Consider the following 21546-nt stretch of genomic DNA (forward strand, 5'->3'; position numbering starts at 1 on the left):
AGAGATCTAAGATGTAGGGAATGTTGCTGATGAGATAGTGATATAGAACATTCTGGTATTGTCACAAGTCTTGTGGGTATTCATTCAGCAGCAGATGTTGGGTTCTTGCTAAGTATTGGCATTGTAGCATTATGATGTATGGTGTCTATGCTTATGGAACATAAAAGAGCTGGGAATAGCATCATGAATACATACCCAATGACGTTATCAAGTTCTTTTGGCACATACATAGATCCAGAATCAGGAGAAACTTATTAAAGGAAAATGAACCATATGCAATGGCTTAAATTTATCATTCATGTGTGTGTTGGGTGTGTGTGTGTGTGTGTGTGTGTGTGTGTGTGTGTGTGTGTGTGTATTCAGGAAAGAAAAGTAAAATATTGTACATATGAACCACTGCAGCATAGACAGACATGTATTGGGAAAGTTTAGCTCATGTACAAAGTTCACAGTAAGCATCCTGTCATATCAGACTAGAGCTTCTAGGGCCAAGTGGTGAGGCAATTCATGCAATAGAGAATTTCAGCTCATATTGCATGACAGGGCTCAGCCACAAACGGCTAGGATGAACAGGTTTCGTATCCAGGAACAAACTTGGTTTGTTTAGACAGTAGATGCTGCTTCATTAAGGTGAGAGGCTACACTATTGCTGTGGTTTGAACAGAAGAGACTTAGTTTCCTAGCAGATAAATGAAGCTAAGGCTCCTAAATAGAGAAAAACTGAAGTAAGCCGATATATTAGATGGCATGTTTGCCTCCAGTTTTCCACACTACCACTAAATACTTGAAAAGCAAAACCAAGTGGCCTCAGATTGCACATGTATAAAATAATACCTGCTGGATCCTAAACTTTTTGTTAGACTTTATAAGGTCAGAATGTGGAACACCTTTAAATGTTAGACTTACTCAATGGTCCTGAGCCTTTTAACTTTAATTTAATCATACTAGCTTATGGAAACTAATTGCTCTTTTAGAAATGGAATCAATTTGCATACACCTTGTTTCTGATTGTTTAGTGGGATGCCTGCTTATGACTTGAAGCCTAGATACAACATAGCTTCATACTTGTTTTTTTTTTTTATTAGGTAAACTTCATACTTGTAATGGTGTGATTTTCGAAGAAGTAAACCGCGGGCCTTTGTTTTCTTTTATTATATCAACAGATATGAAATCCGAGATGATCATACTTTGAAAATTCGGAAGGTGACTGCTGGCGACATGGGATCATACACTTGTGTGGCAGAAAATATGGTTGGCAAAGCTGAAGCTTCAGCCACTTTGACAGTTCAAGGTAGACAATGGAGAGGGGTCACATATCTGTGTTTGTGAGTGTGTGTGTGTGTGTGTGTGTGAGAGAGAGAGAGAGAGAGAGAGAGAGAGAGAGAGAGAGAGTCTGTTTAATCATGAGAAATACAACTTTGATGCTTGAAGAGAATACTACTTATTACTCTGAATATTTTATGTCAAATATCTAAATGAAGTATTGTCTATATTTATATACTTGTTGGAAGAAATTAAATTAAATTAAATTAAATTAAATTAAATTAAATTAAATGCTCAGAATCATGGTCATGCCCCTATGATTTAACTCTGTGTCTTGAAATATAATGTCCTTGAAAACTCTTAATTAAATGGCAGGTGTTCCTATGAAATCTTTGTTGTAGACAGAAAATAAGATGTGCATTGCTTCAGGTCATGTTTCAGATCAGGGTGTGTAAACTGAAGAATACCAGGTGGATTCTGTAACCCCAGAATGCAATATGCTTGCTTGGCCTTCTCCTCACACAACACCAATGACAAAACAGGTGCACTGCTCGCACATCAGCTGAATAAAGTTCATTTCTCATTGGCTAATTTTGACAGAGATTTCTTCCTGAGTTTACGTGCTACAGTGGCCCGAATGTTCAATGGCAGAGGTGTCTTGAAAGTAGGCAGTGTCTTGAAGCTGATGTTTGCAGATGTTTCCAGATGTTTCCTCACCATTGTGTTCAGAGTTCAGACATCTTCTATGTCCTTTAGCATCCCTTTGCTTCCATGATGTTACAATAATTATATTTCATTGTTTCTCATCTGAGAACTTTCTTTCTTTTCTTCTAGTGAGAAATACTTTATTGTGGAGTTTGAGAGGCAGTGACCTTTAAGTGTGTATATATATGTGTGTGTGTGTATATACATATATATATATATATATATATATATATATATATATATATATCCCTGCAGCATAGACAGACATGTATTGGGAAAGTTTAGCTCATGTACAAAGTTCGCGGTAAGCATCCTGTGATATCAGACTAGAGCTTCTAGTGCCAAGTGTATATATATATATATATATACACACACATATACAGCAATGTGTGTGTGTGTGTGTATGTGTATCTGTAAAAGATTCCCTATTTTGACACGTGTATATATAGTAAAAAGGGACCATAAGCCACTTCAGTTGTTTATGGGGCTAACATTAGCAACACTTCAGGCTGTCATCTTTTCTGAATGCTGTCTTTTCTAAAGCTATTAAGAAGAAAAAGGGGGCTTTTGAGAGAGTTGCACTACAGTAGATGTCTACAAAACAGCATGTGGGCTTTTCACATTAAAAAAAAAAAAGAAGAGAAAAAAATATTTCTTTTCTGTCTCAAAAGCTATTATGTCCCATTTCGGGGTTTTTTTAGCTCAACCTCAGAAAAACAAAAGAAGAAGAAATAAAAACAAAAAAGGCAAGAACGAACCCTGAATTTCTAAGGCTTCCAATACTTCTTAAGCTACGTTAAGATTGAAATTCTTACTCAGGCTAATGCTATGTGAAGCAAACAACACTCACATTTAGAGCAAGCATAATTTCAAGAGATGTCAAATCCAAGTTCAAAAGCCCACCAGAGGCAGCAACCATGGCCATGATGAATACAAAGCATGAAAAGGTGTGTCTGTCTCCAGGCCTCTGTGACAGGAAAACTGGCTGTCTGTCGCAGTCAGTTAAATAAGTCTTACTTCAAGCCCTGACCCAGAGCCTTCTACCCTGCTAGACGGTTGCTAATATAAACAAGTAGTTCTGTGTCGTGAACAATGGGCACTGAAACCAAAATATGGTTTCTTCCTACAATTTTAAACTCAGTTCCACGGCTAAGTCAGCCTTAAGTTTTCCATATGGAATTCTTGCTCCTAAGCCTGAATTGGTTTCAATGGAAATTGGTTACAAATGATCGGCTCCGGAGCCACTTGCTAAATTCAGACATTCTCATTTCAAATGTATTTGTTTCTCTATGAAGTTGTGTGTGTGTGTGTGGGGGGGTGTGGATCTGTGAGTAACAGAGACTGTATTGCTTCATTCTGTGTTAAATACGGACATTAGCATCACTGTGTAAGTCACCTTCACGTATTAGAACAGTAGACAGAGTCCTGAGGAGAAGCAACACTCCAATTCAGAGAAAGAGCTAGGAAGAATTTAAAGGAAACCAGAGATCTGGAGTTTTTATATTTTTTTTCATCCTTTGTGAAAATTGTAGCAAGTATTAGTTACTGCACTGGAACCTAATCAAAATTGAATCCCTTTGGTAGCAGGAAGCAGTTAGAGCAAAGTTAGCAATGTAATTTGCAGTTCTATGTGGTTCCTTTTAAGAGGGAATATTGGAATCGGTTTGCACTTGAAAGCAATCTCTATGCACTTAGCCATTTAGCCACCCTGTGAGTATTTCTTTCATGGGATTCAGAGAGGAAAGCTTCAGCATATTAAAATTATGAGTAAAAAATGCTTTAAATAAGGATAGTGTTTTGATTTTTCACCCCTAATACAAAGAGAATGAATTCCAATATCTTAAAAGAAATCCTGATTAGAGAGTTCTTTTTCTCTGCTCTTTCTTTTTTGAAGCTTTTTTTTTTCTCTTTACTTTTTAGTTTTTGTGGTGTCGGTGAATGAGCCAAGTACCGCCTTTAGCAGAGAGTTACACCCTATACCCAGTTCTGCCCTGCTTGAGACAGTATCTATAAAAGATACTCTCATAGTCCTTTCTTGAGTCAAGAACTCTTCTGTGGATTTTCTGTCCTTTCCTCCCTCCTTCCCTTCCCCCTTCTGTCCTTTATCCCTTTTCTGCATTTGTGAGTGTGCATGTGTATGTGCTAGTGCATGTGTGGTGTATGTTTGTGTGTGGTGTGTGTGCATGTGTTTGTTGTGGTATGTGTGTCTACATTTATTGTATGCATATGTTGTAGGTGAGCTATGTATATATGTGTGTGTTATGAGTGTTTGTGTATGTATTTTATTTGTTCTCTGTGTGTATGGTGTCTACATGTGTACTAGTATGATCTGTGTGTGTATCTGCATTTTTCTGGTATGTGCATTGTGAGGGCAAGTGCCTGTATATGGTTTGTGTGTCTCTGTGTACTGGCTATGTGTGTGTTGTATTTGCTGTGTGTACATGTTGTATGTGTATTTTGTATGTGGTGTTTGTTTATATTTGTGGGGTGTGTGTGCATTTGTATATGTGTGTTGCATGTGTATGTTTGTGTACATGGGCCTGTGTGTGAGTGCATGTGTGTGTGTGTGTGTGTGTGTGTGAGAGAGAGAGAGAGAGAGAGAGAGAGAGGCTGGGAACTATCTTCATGCATTTTGTTTCTAGGCAGTTGATCTCCTACAGAACTAAATCCAGCCCCTAGCCCTTCCTTGGCTTTTCTACTTAGATATTCTCTGCTGTGTTTTAACGAATACTTATTGAAACTGAAATATGAATCCACATTTTAACCTCTGCTTGAGTGGCAAAAGAGCACAGACAAACCCAAGCAGCGCCTGGTGGCTTGATCCTAACTGCCAACAGCCAACAATATTGGGTCAGAGCTGGAGAGGCTCAGATGTGTGATTCATTCTGTCTGTGGTCTGTGCTGGGAAGCAAGTAAAGCAGCAATCATTGTACCATTTGCATATTTTAATAATATCACGTTGAATATTTTAAGTGCATAAAGTAAGACAGACTAAGAAAATAAGGAAACAGAAAATTTTCAGACAAGACAAAAATCCTAACTGTAAGTGACTTGGTAAATAATCTAATACTCAGGCTGAACCTGATTCAGCAGCTCCTCCCTGGAGCACAGAAATTTGTCTCTATATTGTTTGTCTACAGAGAAGTTAAAAAGAATAAGGATATATTCTGTGGATTGACACAAATGATAATGATCTTGCAAAGGATTCTTTTTAATTCTGGACTTTCCAGAAGTTAACAATGTATGTCACAAAAATAGTAGCAAAGATGGTGTTACAATCATCAAAGCCAGGGCTACAATTACGATGAGGTTTTATGAATCAGGAACTAAGTGGATTAATGGATATTAAGACTATTGGGCACACAGACTGTTAAAAGGCATTGTAGTTTTACTCAGTGTTGTATTATCGAGCATTCTGCAGGAGGTGTTTGATATCAACTCTGATTCTGCTAACTGATCTGGTCGATCGCTTTGCCAATTTTAAACTCCTCAGCCCATGCATCCATCTCTCTGTACTACTAGAGTCCTTCTGTACAATCCAAAGGCTAGTAATATAATTCATGAATAAATAGCCTCTAAAACCTCTTAATATTCATGACCACTTCAGATTTGCATGGCCTGCTGAGGTCACTCTGTTCAGAGCTTGTCACTGCGCCCTGACAGCCACACCCCCTGAGGTCCACCTGCAGTGGTAGTTCTATGGGCACAGGACACTAAAGCCAAAATACATTTTGTGCTAAATCAAAATATAGATTACTTAATGCAAATGTCCCTATCTTTCTGGGTAATGAAGGTCACAATAAAAATTGGAGGCATTAGGAAGCTGAAGTCTGCAATGTATTCTGCCCTGCCTCTAGAAACAGTTCATCCATAAATATCAAGAGTCCAGAAAAATCTCAGTTCCTTTACCTTGCATATCCAGTTGTAGACACCACTGAATTTTGCTGTCAGAATGTGACTCAAGACTCAATGCTAATTTGACCAATGGGAAAATAACATTTGTTATGTTTAATTAATTATGCTCCTTATGTGACTAATTAAAATGAGGAAACAACCCTGTTTAGAATAGTTAGGATAGGAAAGAGATTCTGCCTAATTCCTACTAAGAAAATTCAATTATGAATAGTCCATTGTCTTCTGGGGTTATCCAATATTTACTACCTGTGATTTCAAATCAGTGATTGGTTAATTATGCCTAACACTTGTCTACAACTCTATTTCTCATGTGTGTATGTATTTCCTTATACATACATACATACCATCTACATATTTATTCTAGAATTTAATTTATAAATCTAAAAAAAAAAAACAACAAACAAAAGCTATTACAGCTCATAAACAAATGAGACAGTTCACCACAGTCTTAGGCTATTGTTATGTTTGAACTCTAATAACTCATTTATGAGCGTTACGATTGCCAGTTCTATCTTGGGAGGAATGAATTAGTTTCCAAAACAGTGCCTGACATAGCATAATAGCCCCATCTTTTAAAGGAAATTATATTTAGTGCGGTATTTATAACAACTTTATAGGTTGTGACATATCCATAAGACATGAAATCTAACCAGAAGAAAATAGATGCACAGGGCATTCTGCCAAGCTTTTAAACACTGTCACAGAAACTGTTACAATTTATGCCTCCCCTTGGTATTTGAGAATGGTGAGACTTTTGTTTCATACCATTTGACTATCTTAATTCGAAAAGCATTACATTGTTCGGTGGCTGCTTGTCAGGTGGGCCTTGAGGTTTTTCTTGGAATCAGATAATAATCGTGTGGAATTGGTTCGTTTGTCTTCCTTTAACTCAAATTCCAAGCCTTTATTATTTCTTTTTAAAGATTTATTTATTTCATTTATATGAGTACACTGTTGCTGTCTTCAGACACATCAGAAGAGGGCATTTGATCCTATACCATATGGTTCTGAGCCACCATGTGGTTGCTGGGGATTGAACTCAGTACCTCTGGAAGACTCTTAACCACTGAGCCATCTCTCCAGCCCTAAGGCTTTATTTTTTAAAGGTGTGATATTGCCTCCTTTGGTTACATTTAGAATTTTGAATGAGTAGATCTACAAAATATTTTTAAAACATTGAGGGAAAATAAATATTTCTCTCTCTCTCTCTCTCTAATGTATTGTTTTGTAACTACATTATAAGATTTGTCAATTGCTTACTTCAATGGCAGTTATGTAGATAGCTTTTCAAAAATCATTTCCCTTGTGAGTACTACTACAGCAAAGGAAAGGTGGACAAGACTGTCTAGGATTTAAACCCTAATTCATTCCCAATTTTGCCTTCAGTTCGGAAGCTTTTTTTTTTTTTTTTTTTTTTTTTTTTTTTGCTTGAGCTACGCATTGCTTAAACAGGGCAAACCAGATAGCATCATTAATCTTTCTCCTCTCTTCACAACTTCACCGATAAAGTAGCTCTTATTACTGTCACAATTTTATTTCCAGAGTGAATTTGTGACTCTATCAGCAAAATGACCTAGTCTCCATCACTGTGTCCCATCAGTCACAGAACTGTGTAGACGTCTACACCCCAGCCATTTCCTAAGCAGTCACCTTTATCTCCCTGAGTGGAACCATTAAGAAAATCTAATCCCATTTTTGTGCACCTCTCTCACAATAGGAACTAAGAGATACTTACTTCTCCTGTTTCTCTTGGGAGCTGAATTCTGCAACACTCAGACATTGGAAACTATATGTTGTTATCTCTATTTATACCCTACTCTTCACCTGCCGGGTCTCTACCTCCCAAGCTTCTCACAGGAACCACTTAGTCTTTGATGGCTGGGTTCCTGGATCTGTGTTAAAAACAAAACAGGTGCCAGCCATTGCCAAGTCAGATGATACTCTGATCATAAACAGAGGTTCTATAGAATTCCAACTCTTCTCTAGGGAGTGACTGTTCCCCCACCCCCACCCCCACCCCCCTTTTTAACTTTGATCTGAAATCATCCATTCTCTCAAATTCCATGTTTAACTTTAAATATAAGCACAAATTATATTGCTGTCTTTCTAAATTCATTGCTGGCCTATAATAGCAATGCTAAAATGAATTGGCCAAGGGGTGTATCCTCTATTCTATTCCATAGAATTATATTGTCTTTTGCATCTCATCGGTGTTTATGCTAAGTATATAATGAAGGAGAAAGTGCATCCTCATTAGGACTGATTACCTAGTGACAGCCCCTGGAAGGCTGCTCTTTAGAGTATGAGATTGACATCAAATGGGGGAGGGGACACCAAGGCAGAGGGGGAAAAGTGCCCAGGCTGTCTTTGGGCTGATTTAATTACAACTAATGGGTTGTCTCCCAGAGACTTTTTCCTTGATGCTCAATGGCATGTGTCAGACACGAAGCTCTGCTGCAATGTCTCAGGTGCTGCAGTTTATGATTGACCCCTACACCGGGTCCCAGTTTACTGGAGAAACTGGTGAGCAATTAGAACTTCCAGCAAAACGAGAAGCAGCTCTCAGAGGCTTGTGGAAACCTTGAAGTTTCTGCTGTCTTTGGAATGAGCAATAGAGCAGACTTAAGCATATAGAAAAGCAACTTGCTGTGGTACTCAATGGCACCCAGAAGTGCAACTTGCCGTGGTCCTGCACGGCCTCCAGAAGTGCACATGGCCATCATCCTCCACGGACCCCCTGTACAGAACTCATTTGCAGAACACAGTTTAGAGAAGTGTTCCATCCCTCACTCTCCTTTCCCATGTCTAGCCTCCAACCAGGCATCACAAACTCTTACTCCTCTGCCTTTTAAACATTTATGCCCATTATTTCTCAACCTCTATTAATGCCAGTATCTGGCATCTCTCTGCGATGCTGTAGCATCTTTTACCCTCTGCAGATTTTCTTATCTAAAACACAAATCCAGTTGTGTTAGTTCCCTCCATTAAAATCTTATCATGGTTCCCATCTCTCTGTAATAAGATCCAAGCCAATTTCTTGTGCCAAACTACCTGCTGGCTCCTCCATTCAATGAAAGTCGCTATACTTTTATTTGGGTTGGTGAAAAAGGACTTACAGTTTCAGACCATGACTTTTAAATCAGAATCATTAGGCTCAAACACATCTTTATCAATGCAAGTGGGAACCATTACAATCAACACATTTTTACCAATAGAGAAATACTTGCTTTATTTCCATCGCATAAAAATCAATGCATTGGGGTTTGATGAACTATTAGAAAGTTGTGAAAATATCTTTTTTTCTGAAAAAGAGGTTGTTGAGAAACTTGAAGGCATGATAGCTGGTTGGCAAAGGGTCTCGGGACCAGGACCTCATATTAGATGATGCCAATTAGATGAGGCAAATATTTATAGATCAACTTGTTCAGTGTTGGACGGGATGGTTGTGTGACATGTGATTGGACATTGCCCTGAAGAACTGAATTCTTTCTGCTGAGTAGTGTGGGCTGTGCAGACCGCAGCTTGGGGCACACCTCATCCATTTGCTGGGTCCCCTCCTCAGAGATAATGGTTTCTCCCAGGCTCAAAAGCTGTGTTGGGTCAGACCTGCAGCAGATCAACAGTGATCATGACCTTCTTGCTTACAAACTCGGCTTTGGGAAGTGCTTTGGAGTCAAGTCACTGAGATACTCATTGTATACAGTTCATCTCTCTTATCATGACACAATTCTATCAAGAAACTGCACATTGCTATTGTATGGATTGAGAGAGAACAACAGTTCAAAGGGACAGCTTTTTAAAAAGATTTATTTATTTGTTTTATGTATGTGAGTACACTGTCACTGTCTTCAGAAACACCAGAAGAGGGCATCCAATCCTATTCCAGATGGTTGTGAGCCACCATGTGTTTGCTGCGAATTGAACTCAGGACCTCTGGAAGAGCAGTCAGAGCTCTTAACCTCTGAACCATCTCTCTAGCCACCAAAGGGATAGCTTTTAAGAAAACATTTTGGTTAGTTCATGAGGCTCCCCACTTAGCAAGCTTTTTGCCTTTCCAATCTGCTTCAGATGACCACGGGGTGGTCCACATTCCGTTTGTTGGCAACTGCATGTGTAGTTGTCCCAGGACCAGCTTCAGTGATTGCTCTCATTCGGTTCTTGTCGGCTGCTGACAGCAGAGCACTCTGCTTCTCATCTTCATGGCTCTCCTAGTCAATGCAAACTTCATGAACCACTGCTTCATGTGGTGCTGTCCTTGGCAGGTCTTCAGTCAAATGCATTGTTGATGCTACAGATGGTTTCTACTGCTTCATGACTCATTTGAAATGGAATGCAAAAAACAAAAAAAATTACTTGAGTTTGCTGTTTGTAACATCATTTCCATAGTATAACACAAATGTAAAAACAAATAGAAAGTCATAAGTATTTGGCAATGCATGAAGGAAGGAATGCACATTAAATGCTCATTAATGGGTAAACTCTTCTGAAAATATCCCCACAAACACACTTGTTTCTCCAGCTATCTGGGTACTCCTTCACCCAGACAAATTCGCGCAAGAAGTTGAGCACCATGATATACTCCGTAGTACAAAAAGGTCTTCTGCATGTGTTAATCAAGGGCAGGACCTGTTCCCTGCCATCTAGGCAAGCCGAAGAGCTTTTCTGAGTGGTAGTGTTCTCATCTGTTGAAAACTAAATAAAATAACTTAACATAGTTCTCATTGAAGTTCCCACCAGAGTAGAGCTGGATGAGGAAGTCCTGAGTCAAGGGCAGGTTTCATGGTTCTCGCTCTCATCCTCTTCCCCCACCCCCACCCAACAAAACAGCACAGCAACAACAATAACAAACCCTTAAGGTTTGTCAGGTTAGTTGTAATTTCCATCCAATATGTATCGAGATTTAAGACTTTGGTAGATCATTAATAGAGAGGATGGTTATCATCTAACATAGTTCTTCAAGAAAAATTATTGCCGGCTCATTGATCATTAGTCCTTACTGAGTATTAAGTAGACTGTTTTGAGAGCCTTATTCTTTGCTTCTGCAGAGAAAAGCGTGCAGGGGAAATTAACCGTACCATCTTTTGGAACACTGTAACTTGTGCTGAAAGCTGACTAAATGAGTTATGACATTTCCGAGTCTTGTATTGCTCATCAGTAAAATGGGGGTGCGGTGTTTCTCCCAAAGGATATTTGGAGAGTGGAAGCAGCCAGTGAACATAAAATATTCAACAGGTTCTGGAAAGTAAGTGACATGTCTTCAACTTTACCCATCTTTAGTGTCCTTGGCTGTTTATCAGTAGTTGTATGAAAGATAACATGAGTCATATGTGCAACTACAAAATCGTTCTTATATAGTCATGGAAACCGGAAGTACCCATCAATAAAACTTATACATCAAAGCTTGAGGCTTAAACAATCAATTTGTTTTAATTAGATGAATTTATGAATACCGTGGTTCTATTTTACATATTGGTTGGGATTCCTGGGATGCTCAGTGCTGCTGACTTTCTAGAGAGAAGGAATAATGCTGGATTCTTTCATTTTTATTTCAAAGATTCAATCTACTTATAATACAAGTACAACCGAGTGAGCTGAAAAGAAAGAGGTATTCACAACATCTGCAGGATTGCAAGGAGTCATTGTCTGGGCTGGATGTGTTCAGACAATTATTATTGCCAGCAGTATTTAAAAGTGTACTGTAACTATTTATACTGTAATGCATATAATATGTGATGTAGAAGAATTCCAATATAGGGGAATGTATCTTTGTTGTATGCAAACATGAAACCATTTTATAAGAATTTCAATGCCTTTAGATTTTGATGTCCACAGGGCTCTTGAAACCAATGCCATAATATATTGATCACTGCTTGGGTGGATAATCCCTGGCAATAATTGACATAGAACTTAGCCTTAAAATCTGGATCAAGCCGTATATTCCATTAGAAGAGATGAGCATCCCTGTACTTAATAATTTTCTAGTATAAAAGTTACCCTTTTGACAATAAGATAATATGGGTTTTCTATCATGTCGTGGGTACATGTGGCCCTTTGAGAGTGCTAGGTGGTCATTTCAGAATTCAGAATTACAGTGAAAAATCAGGTCAATAGATCAGTCAGTACGTAAGAAGCCACATAAGTATAAGAACTGTAGATTTTACTGACAGAAGTAAGTTATAAACTTTTAAACTTTCTTTCAAAAAACAAATTCTGGAAAAAGAAAGACCTAACTGATAAACGTGAGGTTTGCATCACAGAGTTTCCTGAGCCTTAGCGACACCGCAGATCTTTGCGTAAGGGGGTCACGTGCTCGTTTTAGAACTCATATAATATCTAGGTATAAAAAAGTAATGAGGAAAAAAAAACCTAAAAGCAAGACCTTCTGTTTGGAGTTTCCTTGCTTTGATGTGGACTTCATTTAAATCATTTGTTGGAACAGTTCCCTTAAATTGCTGATTTCACAAAGGCTGGCAACATAATAGTGCATTGTGTCTGGCCCTTAATGTGGTTATTTGAGCCAAAGCCAAAACTAACAGCATCAAGGGGCCTTTTGCAGGTTCAAGTTAGGTTCATTAGAATCCAGGATCCTGGGTAAGAGCACTGAGTTCATCAGCATACTGTGGTCTTTACCTGCAAAGCTTTACCTGTTGGCTGGATGAATTTTGATAAATATGGAACACTTTTGCTAGACTGAAACAAGAGAGAGTCAACTGCTTTAGGAGATGATGGTTTTTAGAAACATAATGTATATTGCAACAATTCACAGAAGTCCTGGAAAATAAGCTTGCTACAATAAACATTGTATTAAGATGTCAAAGGGAACACACACACACACACATCACCACCTCAACAAAAGCAGCATCCCCTGCATGTGTTGCTACTCTTAAAGATGATGAATCCAGGAGCCTTATCCTAAATATCACCTGTGTGTTGCTATGCATTCACCTGGCCTTTTCTTATCTTGTATTTAAAGGTTATGACTTTTTAATGCAAGGACAATCTAGAGAGGGTTTGTGTTATAAAATAGGAAACACTCAAAAGGCAACATGTGACAGCACCTTGCACAAAATCTATTTGGCCAATGAGTCCTGTGTGAGGAAACCAAAAGGAAAACACCATCATCCAACGTTGAATGGCGTCTCGGTACAGTTGAAGAGGAGAAAGGTTTAGGAGACTAACGCCCTCGCCTCACTGTTCTGACACAGTGGGGTTAACAGGATGCCTAAGACCAATTCTGCTATTCCTTTATTTACCTACCCACCTCTTTTGTAAATTTTTTTCTATCACTAGTTCATGAGATAGAGACACAGCAGCACTTTAGAATATAAAGCTGATTTTCTTTTTAATTTATTTCTTCCAAGAAGGGTGAAGAGCTCCTTGTGTTCTTTTTTTTTTTAATTAGTTATTTTCTTTATTTACATTTCAAATGTTATCCCCTTTCCTAGTTTCCCCTCTGAAAATCTCCTATCCCCTTCCCCCTCCCCCTGCTCCCCAACCCACCCACTCCCATTCCCAGTCCTGGCATTCCCCTATACTGGGACATCGAGCCTTCACAGGATCAAGTGCCTCTCCTCCCATTGAGCTTCTTATGTTCTTGAACCTTAAAGAAAATAGCTGTTCTACCTGAATGATGGCTGAAAAACGTAACGTTCTCTTAGATTTCTTTAATTCGCCAGTAAAGGTGTGGGATGGATGTTTGTTATTTAAATGAAAGACTTCAAAACTAACCCAGTAACCTTAGTACCACTAATTTGAAACACTCTTAATGTATGTGCCATCAAATAATTGAAGAAATAAGTAGAGCAGTCAGAAGGACGAAATAATGCATACAAGAGAGGGTCCTGAGACAAGTTATCATTCAGCCTGTGAAGAGCTCAGCCTGGCCCTTCCATTGTGTTCTGAGTCTCACATGGGAAACACCCATCTGCATAAGCATGGAGAAGGTATTCTACAGCCCCAGTTGGATGGATGACTGACTGTTTCTAGTAATCCACATTCCCAAATAGTGTTGTCACCATGAACATATATCATGGGCCATGCGGATCTATAAAATGTGCATAATTGAGTCTGAGAATGAGACTGGCAGAAATAAATGACCTTTTCTTTCTAGTCATTGGCAGAGCACTCACACTCAAAAGTTAGGTTTCTTGCAAACAATCTCATAGAATTTTTAGGCTTGGAGTCATTGAGTGAGATTGTGTATTATTTGGTATAATTAATTTTAATTCTCCAATTCAAATTTGCTTAGTAAATTTTATCCAGAATATTTTAGACATAAATTAAGTGAATTTTCATTACTCGCTGTGTAATAGAATTTTCACAAAGAGAATAATTGATAATTGTTGAGTGTACTAAGGACATTTTTCTTTACCAGGAACCTTGGATAAAATAACTATACTAAATAATTGAAATTTTGATTTTTAATCCATGCATTATATATTAATATTATATATTATATATTTTTACCCATGCACATACATATGTGTGTGTGTGTATATATATATACTAACTTTATTATCCGTTTGTTATTATTTCAGCTATTTTGACAGATATACACAGTGCTAATTAAGGGTAACGAGTACTCACTATTTCTGGGTCTAAAGAGACCTTTCAGAACATTCCAAACAACATGTCATGGTTAAAAGAGTTCCATATGACTTTGTGGAATCTAGGGTCCGTTCATTTTTTTTTTTTAATGCCAGCAACTTCAAACTGTGGAGTAATTTTAAACTTTTCATTTTTAAAAATGTTCTGGATATATTTTAAATTAGCACTTCAAAATACTTTACCTAAACTTTGCAAAGCAAACAAACAAACAAAAAAAAGATTACTATGGCATGAGCACATTCATTTGATTTTCGAATTTCTTAGGATTCGATATCCAGTGAGCCAGCACAAACACACCTGCAAAACTTGCTCAAACGAGTTTAAGACAAAATGACTCTGAGTAATTGCTTTGTAACAGATTTATAAGGGCATGGAAATCCATAAATGGTTATTAAAATTAGCTTAGGGACATTCATTTTGTGTGGTCGATGCTATTGCTGGAGACTTTGGAGCGCTGCACAATTAAACCTGATAGATGGACCGATATACAAAGATGTCTTAGAAAGTCAGCCTCGCAGATGGCAGAGCAGTTATTTCAAACAGTGCCTTTTAAGTCATTAGCGAATAGACAAGATCTGCCTTTTCACTCTTACAGATGAAGTTACTGCCTAATGTTGGTTTGAGTTATATTCCTAGGGAATAAATGTTTAAGTAACACAATTCTATGCTGGGCCTCAGGAAACTGAAGGTTAGCCATGGTTGCACACTTTTAAAATCATTCACTTAGAAACTAGCATAAAAATGAGGGAACAGAGGCCTGATATTCCTTTATATTAAATTGCAGACTGGGATGATAAAGATTTGGCCTTTTGACTGCATACCTTAGAGGTGTGTTTGTTTTCAATGCTCTGTCCTATCCTGTTTTTGAGATGAAGTTATCTTTTGTGACATTTTGCTTGGGATAAAGATATATAAAGATATATAAAGATATATAAAGATATATAAAGATATATATATATATGTATATATATATATATATTATAAATCACATATTCTCCCCATACTTTTGAGTGAGGGAGACACCTGAATTCCAAGCCTGCTTTTACCTGAGGGATAAACTTTACCAGGTGACTGAGTCTTCCACACCCTCCCGTGGCACAAAGATTGAGCTCTTTCTGTAGCTGCTGGGAAAGTTTCCATTGTATGACCAGAGCACACAGCTTACACTGATGGCTCTTTATTATTAAAAATCTACACAGTTTTAACGATCACATACCTGATTTTTTGTGGGGATTGCCTCCATCCAAAGTGGTTTACTGTCAGTTGTTTAAGGTTATCATCAGCCATCCTATTCCAGGACTTCCCAGAAATATGCTGCCTAAAGAGAGGCATCATCATACATTGGACATTTCTCAACACGTTACATAGCCTACAAAAAGTGCTGAGACTTTCGAAGGGTAAGCAGATAGGCCAACAGCTGAGGGAGGTGATACAGATCCACACTCGTGAAACCAAGGACTATGAAAAGTGGGTTCACACATTCACAGGAAAAGTGTTTTCCCCTGGATTTGAGAGGTGTTGCAGTTTATCTCTAATGGGGATTTGTAACTTGGGAAACACTTGCCACTTGACAAAAGCTTGGGGATAAGATGTACTGTGGTCTATGTCATATTCAAAAGGTCAGGGTCCAAGTGATGTAAAAAAACACCCAAGTGTCACACAGCTAAGGCACACTAAGCAGGTAGCTCTCAATTTGAGAGACTTAAGACTATATTGAAGGACTTTTAATGCCAAAACGTACTAATGGATGCATCTTGTGTGTGTTGGTTGGTTTTAATCAATATGGCTTTATTGGATATTAGATTAGGAAAAAAGTAAGATATTAGCTCAGGTGAGCAGTTTGGTAGTTGAATGTAGTGTCAATTGGGCCCTATGCAGGAATCTTAACTGATATTTGCTAAATGTATGTAAACTCCCTTCAAAATATGTATGTTTATACATGCAGACTGTTTCAACTCTCAGCCTAGGTCAGAGAGGTCTCATTTAGCAATGGGCTATGGTCAAACAAAGGGATTCCTAACTCCTGTAGGAGTTACAGGACTGCAAATAAGGGACTTTTGAGTGCTTAGCTATGAATGGAATATTTCTATTACACACTCTCAGGCCTAGAGGACATCGTGAGAAAGGGGATAGAAATATTATAAGTGCCAGGAGATGGAGAAGAGAACTCTGCCAAGGTGGGTTTTGTACATGATATAAACATTGCAGATAATGACCTGAAGCAAGAGTGATCAACTGTGCAAGACGTTCAGGGGGTGAGGTGGGGTATCTAATTGAGAAGAAAGATATCATTGAGGGGGGGACATGTAATTGGGAAGAGACTGTAAGAACCCGAAGTTGGGATGTATACTATAAATGGTGTGTTTACTGTAGCTGATGTGGCCATTGCAGTTAGGAATCCGTAGCAGGAGTGATCTCCCATGTGAGACTTCCGGTGACTGAGGGTAGGGGATCTCATTGAGAGGAAAAGTATTATGGGGGGAACATGTGTAATTGGGAAGGAGAGCATCAGGAAGGGAGGGGAGGGGATAACAGAAAGTAAGGAGAGGGAAGCGTGATTATCACGTATTATTTGTGAATGAAAAACTGCTCAAAATGACTTTCATTCTCTTTAAATAGTAGTAAGTAAATTGATGGACTCAGGGATACTGAGAAGCGGAATCAGTAAAGGAGTCTTTACCTTCAAGGAAGAGGAATAGAAAGATCTAGGCTTCCAGCTTCAAAACCATGACACCAGCGTTTTTATACTTCGAACTATGATCCTGAGAACTTCTGTTTTGCGGCACGCAGGCTGTCATCGTGGGTGACAGGGCATAGGCATTTGAATCATGAATTCTTTAATGCACAGATACACAATGGGCAGCATTAAAAAAAATGATTGCTCTAAAGGAAAGTGGGTGATTTTGGAAGGAAGAGAAGAAGAATACAAGCTTTCAACCATTACCTAAGACGTGTCAGACATTGCTCAAAGGTCAGGGTGCGTGGTTTGTTAGACCATCCTCAGAGAAGATTTAAATGAAACAAAGAACTGACAGCAAGGTTTCTCGGTTCTGTCTGGCACGACTGGCGTCTTGCGACCCATCATTCCTTGTTGTGATGGCTGTCCTGGATGCTGTGGTGGAATCCTCAGCATCTGTGGCTGCTGCTCACCGAAGACAGGGAGCTCTGCCTCATCCCCTCTCTCCCACTTCAGTCCTGACAACCAAAATTGCCTCCCGAGCCATTGTTCTGCAGAATGACAGGAGGTATTTGATCAGAGGCAAAAAGTTCACAGTGTTTTATGTATCCATTAAGTACATTCTAAAATATCCCCTTTATTCTCTCTATTTTTATGTCTGCAAAGTTAAAAGACATAATGACAGGCTTTTATGTTAAACTCAAACCTTTCCCCCCAAAAAAGAAATAATACCGGGTATTAAAGTACCTGAAGGGCTTCTGATTGTTAGTGATATTATCATTCATGTGTATTTATGCCCGAAAGTCTCACACACCAGTGAATGGGCTTCCTTAGTTCAAATGGAGATACCTTCATTACTTGAAAGTCAGTTTTCTGCTGTGTGGCCCAAAATATGCTTCTTCCTTAAAGCTCAGTGACTTTGCAGCCCATTCATTTTTCTTCCACAATGAGGTTTAAAAGAAAAGAAAAAAAAAATCTCATCTGTCAGACTTGTTAACTGAGCCCTGCTCTTCGCTGTAGAAGAGTATGAAAATAAATCCCAGGAATGTAAAGATCCATTAGAAATTAGCTGCTCATAATGAAAACAGTCCTATTAATGATAAGAATTTGGCGCAGATGATCTCTCTTGTATCCACATGAAGAAAGCTGCTGTTCTCTTTAGTCCTAACATGGGACCTTCAGGATGGAAGCTTGCTTTAATATAAAACCTTCTAATGGCATAGACCAGGAGTCTCAAATACATGAATTATTCCCAATTACTATTCCAGTCTTCTTCATTCTCACCTCTCTGCCCCATTCACTGCTAGAGACAGAACCTATGCTAACTGTGTATTTTATGGTTACCAGAGAAATACCCAATCATTCATATGTCACTTGTAAGGATACACTAAAATATATTTGCCATAGGACTTCAAGTAATGAGATATTAATGTAAAATACAAAGTCTAATCATACTGCAATACATAAATATTTTACCTTCTCTAATTTTTTGATATCTTTTAAATTTAAATTTAACATTAAGAACTATTTATGTAAAGTTCTTCATCAATTGAAAATAATATTACACAAAAGAACCCAGAAACTTAGAATACCCATGATATAAGATACAATTTTCTAAACACATGAAACTCAAGAAGAACAAAGACCAAAGTGTGGACACTTTGCCCCTTCTTAGAATTGGGAACAAAACACCCATGCAAGGAGTTACAGAGACAAAAAGTTTGGAGCTGAGATGAAAGGATGGACCATCTAGAGACTGCCATATCCGAGGATCCATCCCATAATCAGCTACGAAACGCTGACACCATTGCATACACTAGCTAGATTTTGCTGAAATGACCCAGATAGCTGTCTCTTGTGAGACTATGCCGGGGCCTAGCAAACACAGGAGTGGATGCTAACAGTCAGCTATTGGATGGATCACAGGGCCCCCAATGGAGGAGCTAGAGAAAGTAACCAGGGAGCTAAAGGGATCTGCAACCCTATAGGTGGAACAACATTATGAACTAACCAGTTACCCCCCAGAGCTCGTGTCTCTAGCTGCATGTGTATCAGAAGATGGCCTAGTCGGCCATCAGTGGAAAGAGAGGCCCATTGGTCGAGCAAACTTTATATGCCTCAGTACAGGGGAACGCCAGGGCCAAGAAGGGGGAGTGGGTGGTTGGGGGAGTGGGTGGGGGAGCGTGTGGGGGACTTTTGGGATAGCATTGGAAATGTAAATGAAATAAATACCTAAAAAATTTCTAAAAAAAAAAAAGAAGAAAATGATATTACTAGGGCAGAATATTTGTATTTTCCAACTGCTGCTTAAATTCAAGACCTCATACATGTTTCACACACAGGCTGATATATCTTTAATCACTATAAAGAATATTTTTAAACATCTTTTAAAGCAGACTTTACCAATGTGTAGATGTAATCTATGGAGAAACCACTGGGCAGGGTGGTCTATCCAGCTGTTCCGCTCTATGCCTCTGAATAGCCACTTAGAAATCACAGCATAGCAAATGGTGTAAGATTCAAAGTCTCTATTTTCTGCTGTCTGTAGTGTTTTGTTGAAACTGCCATGGGCAAGTAGGAACAACGTACTTTTTAAGATCCCTAAAGGCATCGAAGTCTGCAATCAATATGTAGTTCACTGGCCCTTACTGGCAATTGCTGCTTCCCTGTGCTTTGCTTGGGTTGTTCATTCTGTGGTCCAAATGATGGTATCCTTTGCCAGGCAGAAGCTCCTCAAGTTTGTAGTGCCTTCCTTCTTCATTAATTGTTGGTCTTAGTGCCTGTGCTAACAGTGTTCTGTTCTGAACTCCTTTTCCCGTGCCAATGAGTTGAAGGGTGTTGTCTACTTTCTCTTCTATCAGGTTCACTGTATCTGGTTTTATATTCAAGACGCTGATCCCGTTTAAGTTGAATTTCAGTTTGGTTGTTTGGGTTTTTTTTAGTGCAGGGTGCTAAGTACAGATCTCTTCGTATTCTTCTATATTGCATACATGCAGTTCGACTAACACCATTTGTAGAAGATGTTGTCTTTTGTTTTCAAGGTAAGTCTGGCTTCCTTATTGAAAGTCAGATGTCCATAGGTTCATGGATCTAACTCTGGTCTTCAATTTGATCCATGATTTTGTCTTTGTGCCACAGAAATGATGTTGCTACCGGGGAGGAAGCAAAGATGGAGAGGTGTTGTAAGTCTTTAGATTGGGAGGCATCAAGAAGAGTTAGGCAAGAGTGAAGCCCCCTGTGTGTGGTGCGCTTCATGGGATTCTCAGTGGCAGGTTACAAGTCACTCTGCTGTCTGGAGATTTCTTTTGACATGCATATATATATAAAAAAATAGAGCTGAGACCCATTTTATAGACAGATCTATGCTCTGTGAATAAGAAAACAAAACAAAACTGGCTTGACTGTCAAGGGGAAAGTAGAGAAAGATGAAATGTATTGAAGAATTTAAAGAAATTTGTATAACTAATATTTTAGAAGAGAAATGAAAGAATAATGATTTCCTTTGGAAAAAAATACTAGTAGAGGAGTATGTAGGATTTGCCAAGTTTGTTTGTTCACTTATTTATTGGTTGACACTGGAACAAATAAAAGGTGCTATGAACTGTGACGGGGTTTTTATTAAGGTATTTGGGATCAGTTCCTGATACCATGGTTATTAAAAGCTTGAAAGTCTTCCGTTGTTCAGATCTAGTTTTCTCAAGGATTTCTGACCCTTTTAGTGTTGATGATGAGAGATGTTCTTAGATAATATTTCAGGTCTTTAATAGACTGTAAGAATTATTGTTTGTCATTGGTACAATATGCAAAACTTTTTAGCCTGAAGTTCTGGCATGTGATTCATTTTGGTCCTGTGGATTGTTGATAAAACTTTAAGGAAGAAAGGCCACTTTAAATCTTAAAGGAGCAGCTCCCAGTGACTGTATTGCTTTTCTTCCATTTTTGAAATATAAAGAGTTTTTTTTTAAAAATGAGAAATATTGAAGAACCTATGTGAATCATTTGTCTAATCTCCTAACCTAACTGTGTTAATCTGGTAAGTTTGCTTCCAGATGTTAGTCTTTGAAACAGTTCTACAACTTTTGTTGATTCAAATAGTATTTGCCTGACACTCAGATCCCTTGTGTAGCTCCTGGGTATCCTCCTGCTGTATAAGTCAATCGCTTTAAGATATTAAGAAATGTAAAAACGGCTTTTTCACCTGCTTTTCTTCTACAATTTTTAAACTCCTCTAAATAATGCCTATTATTTCACTAAAATCAAAAATAAAATTTTACACATATTAAATACTTGACTCACTTTAAAATACTGCATATGTGGGAGAAATGTACAAGAGAACTTTTTTTTTTCTATTTTCTGACTGAACTGCCTCAAAGCCAGAG

The 21546-nt window shown here is 38.4% G+C and overlaps 1 protein-coding gene across 8 annotated transcripts in view; it reads left to right on the forward strand.

Moving 5' to 3' along the window:
* Positions 1–21546, forward strand: part of Robo1 (roundabout guidance receptor 1) — a 1022024-nt gene that overhangs the window by 903242 nt on the left and 97236 nt on the right. For all 8 annotated transcript variants that reach the window (XM_029470376.2, XM_085832285.1, XM_085832284.1 and 5 more), the window contains one exon: positions 1164–1291. In XM_029470376.2, coding sequence (XP_029326236.1) covers positions 1164–1291 — 128 coding nt within the window. The remainder of the gene's footprint in view (positions 1–1163; positions 1292–21546) is intronic.

Source organism: Mus caroli, unplaced genomic scaffold, assembly GCF_978045245.1.
Source record: "Mus caroli unplaced genomic scaffold, Mus_caroli_1 scaffold_17, whole genome shotgun sequence".
NCBI lineage: Eukaryota > Metazoa > Chordata > Mammalia > Rodentia > Muridae > Mus > Mus caroli.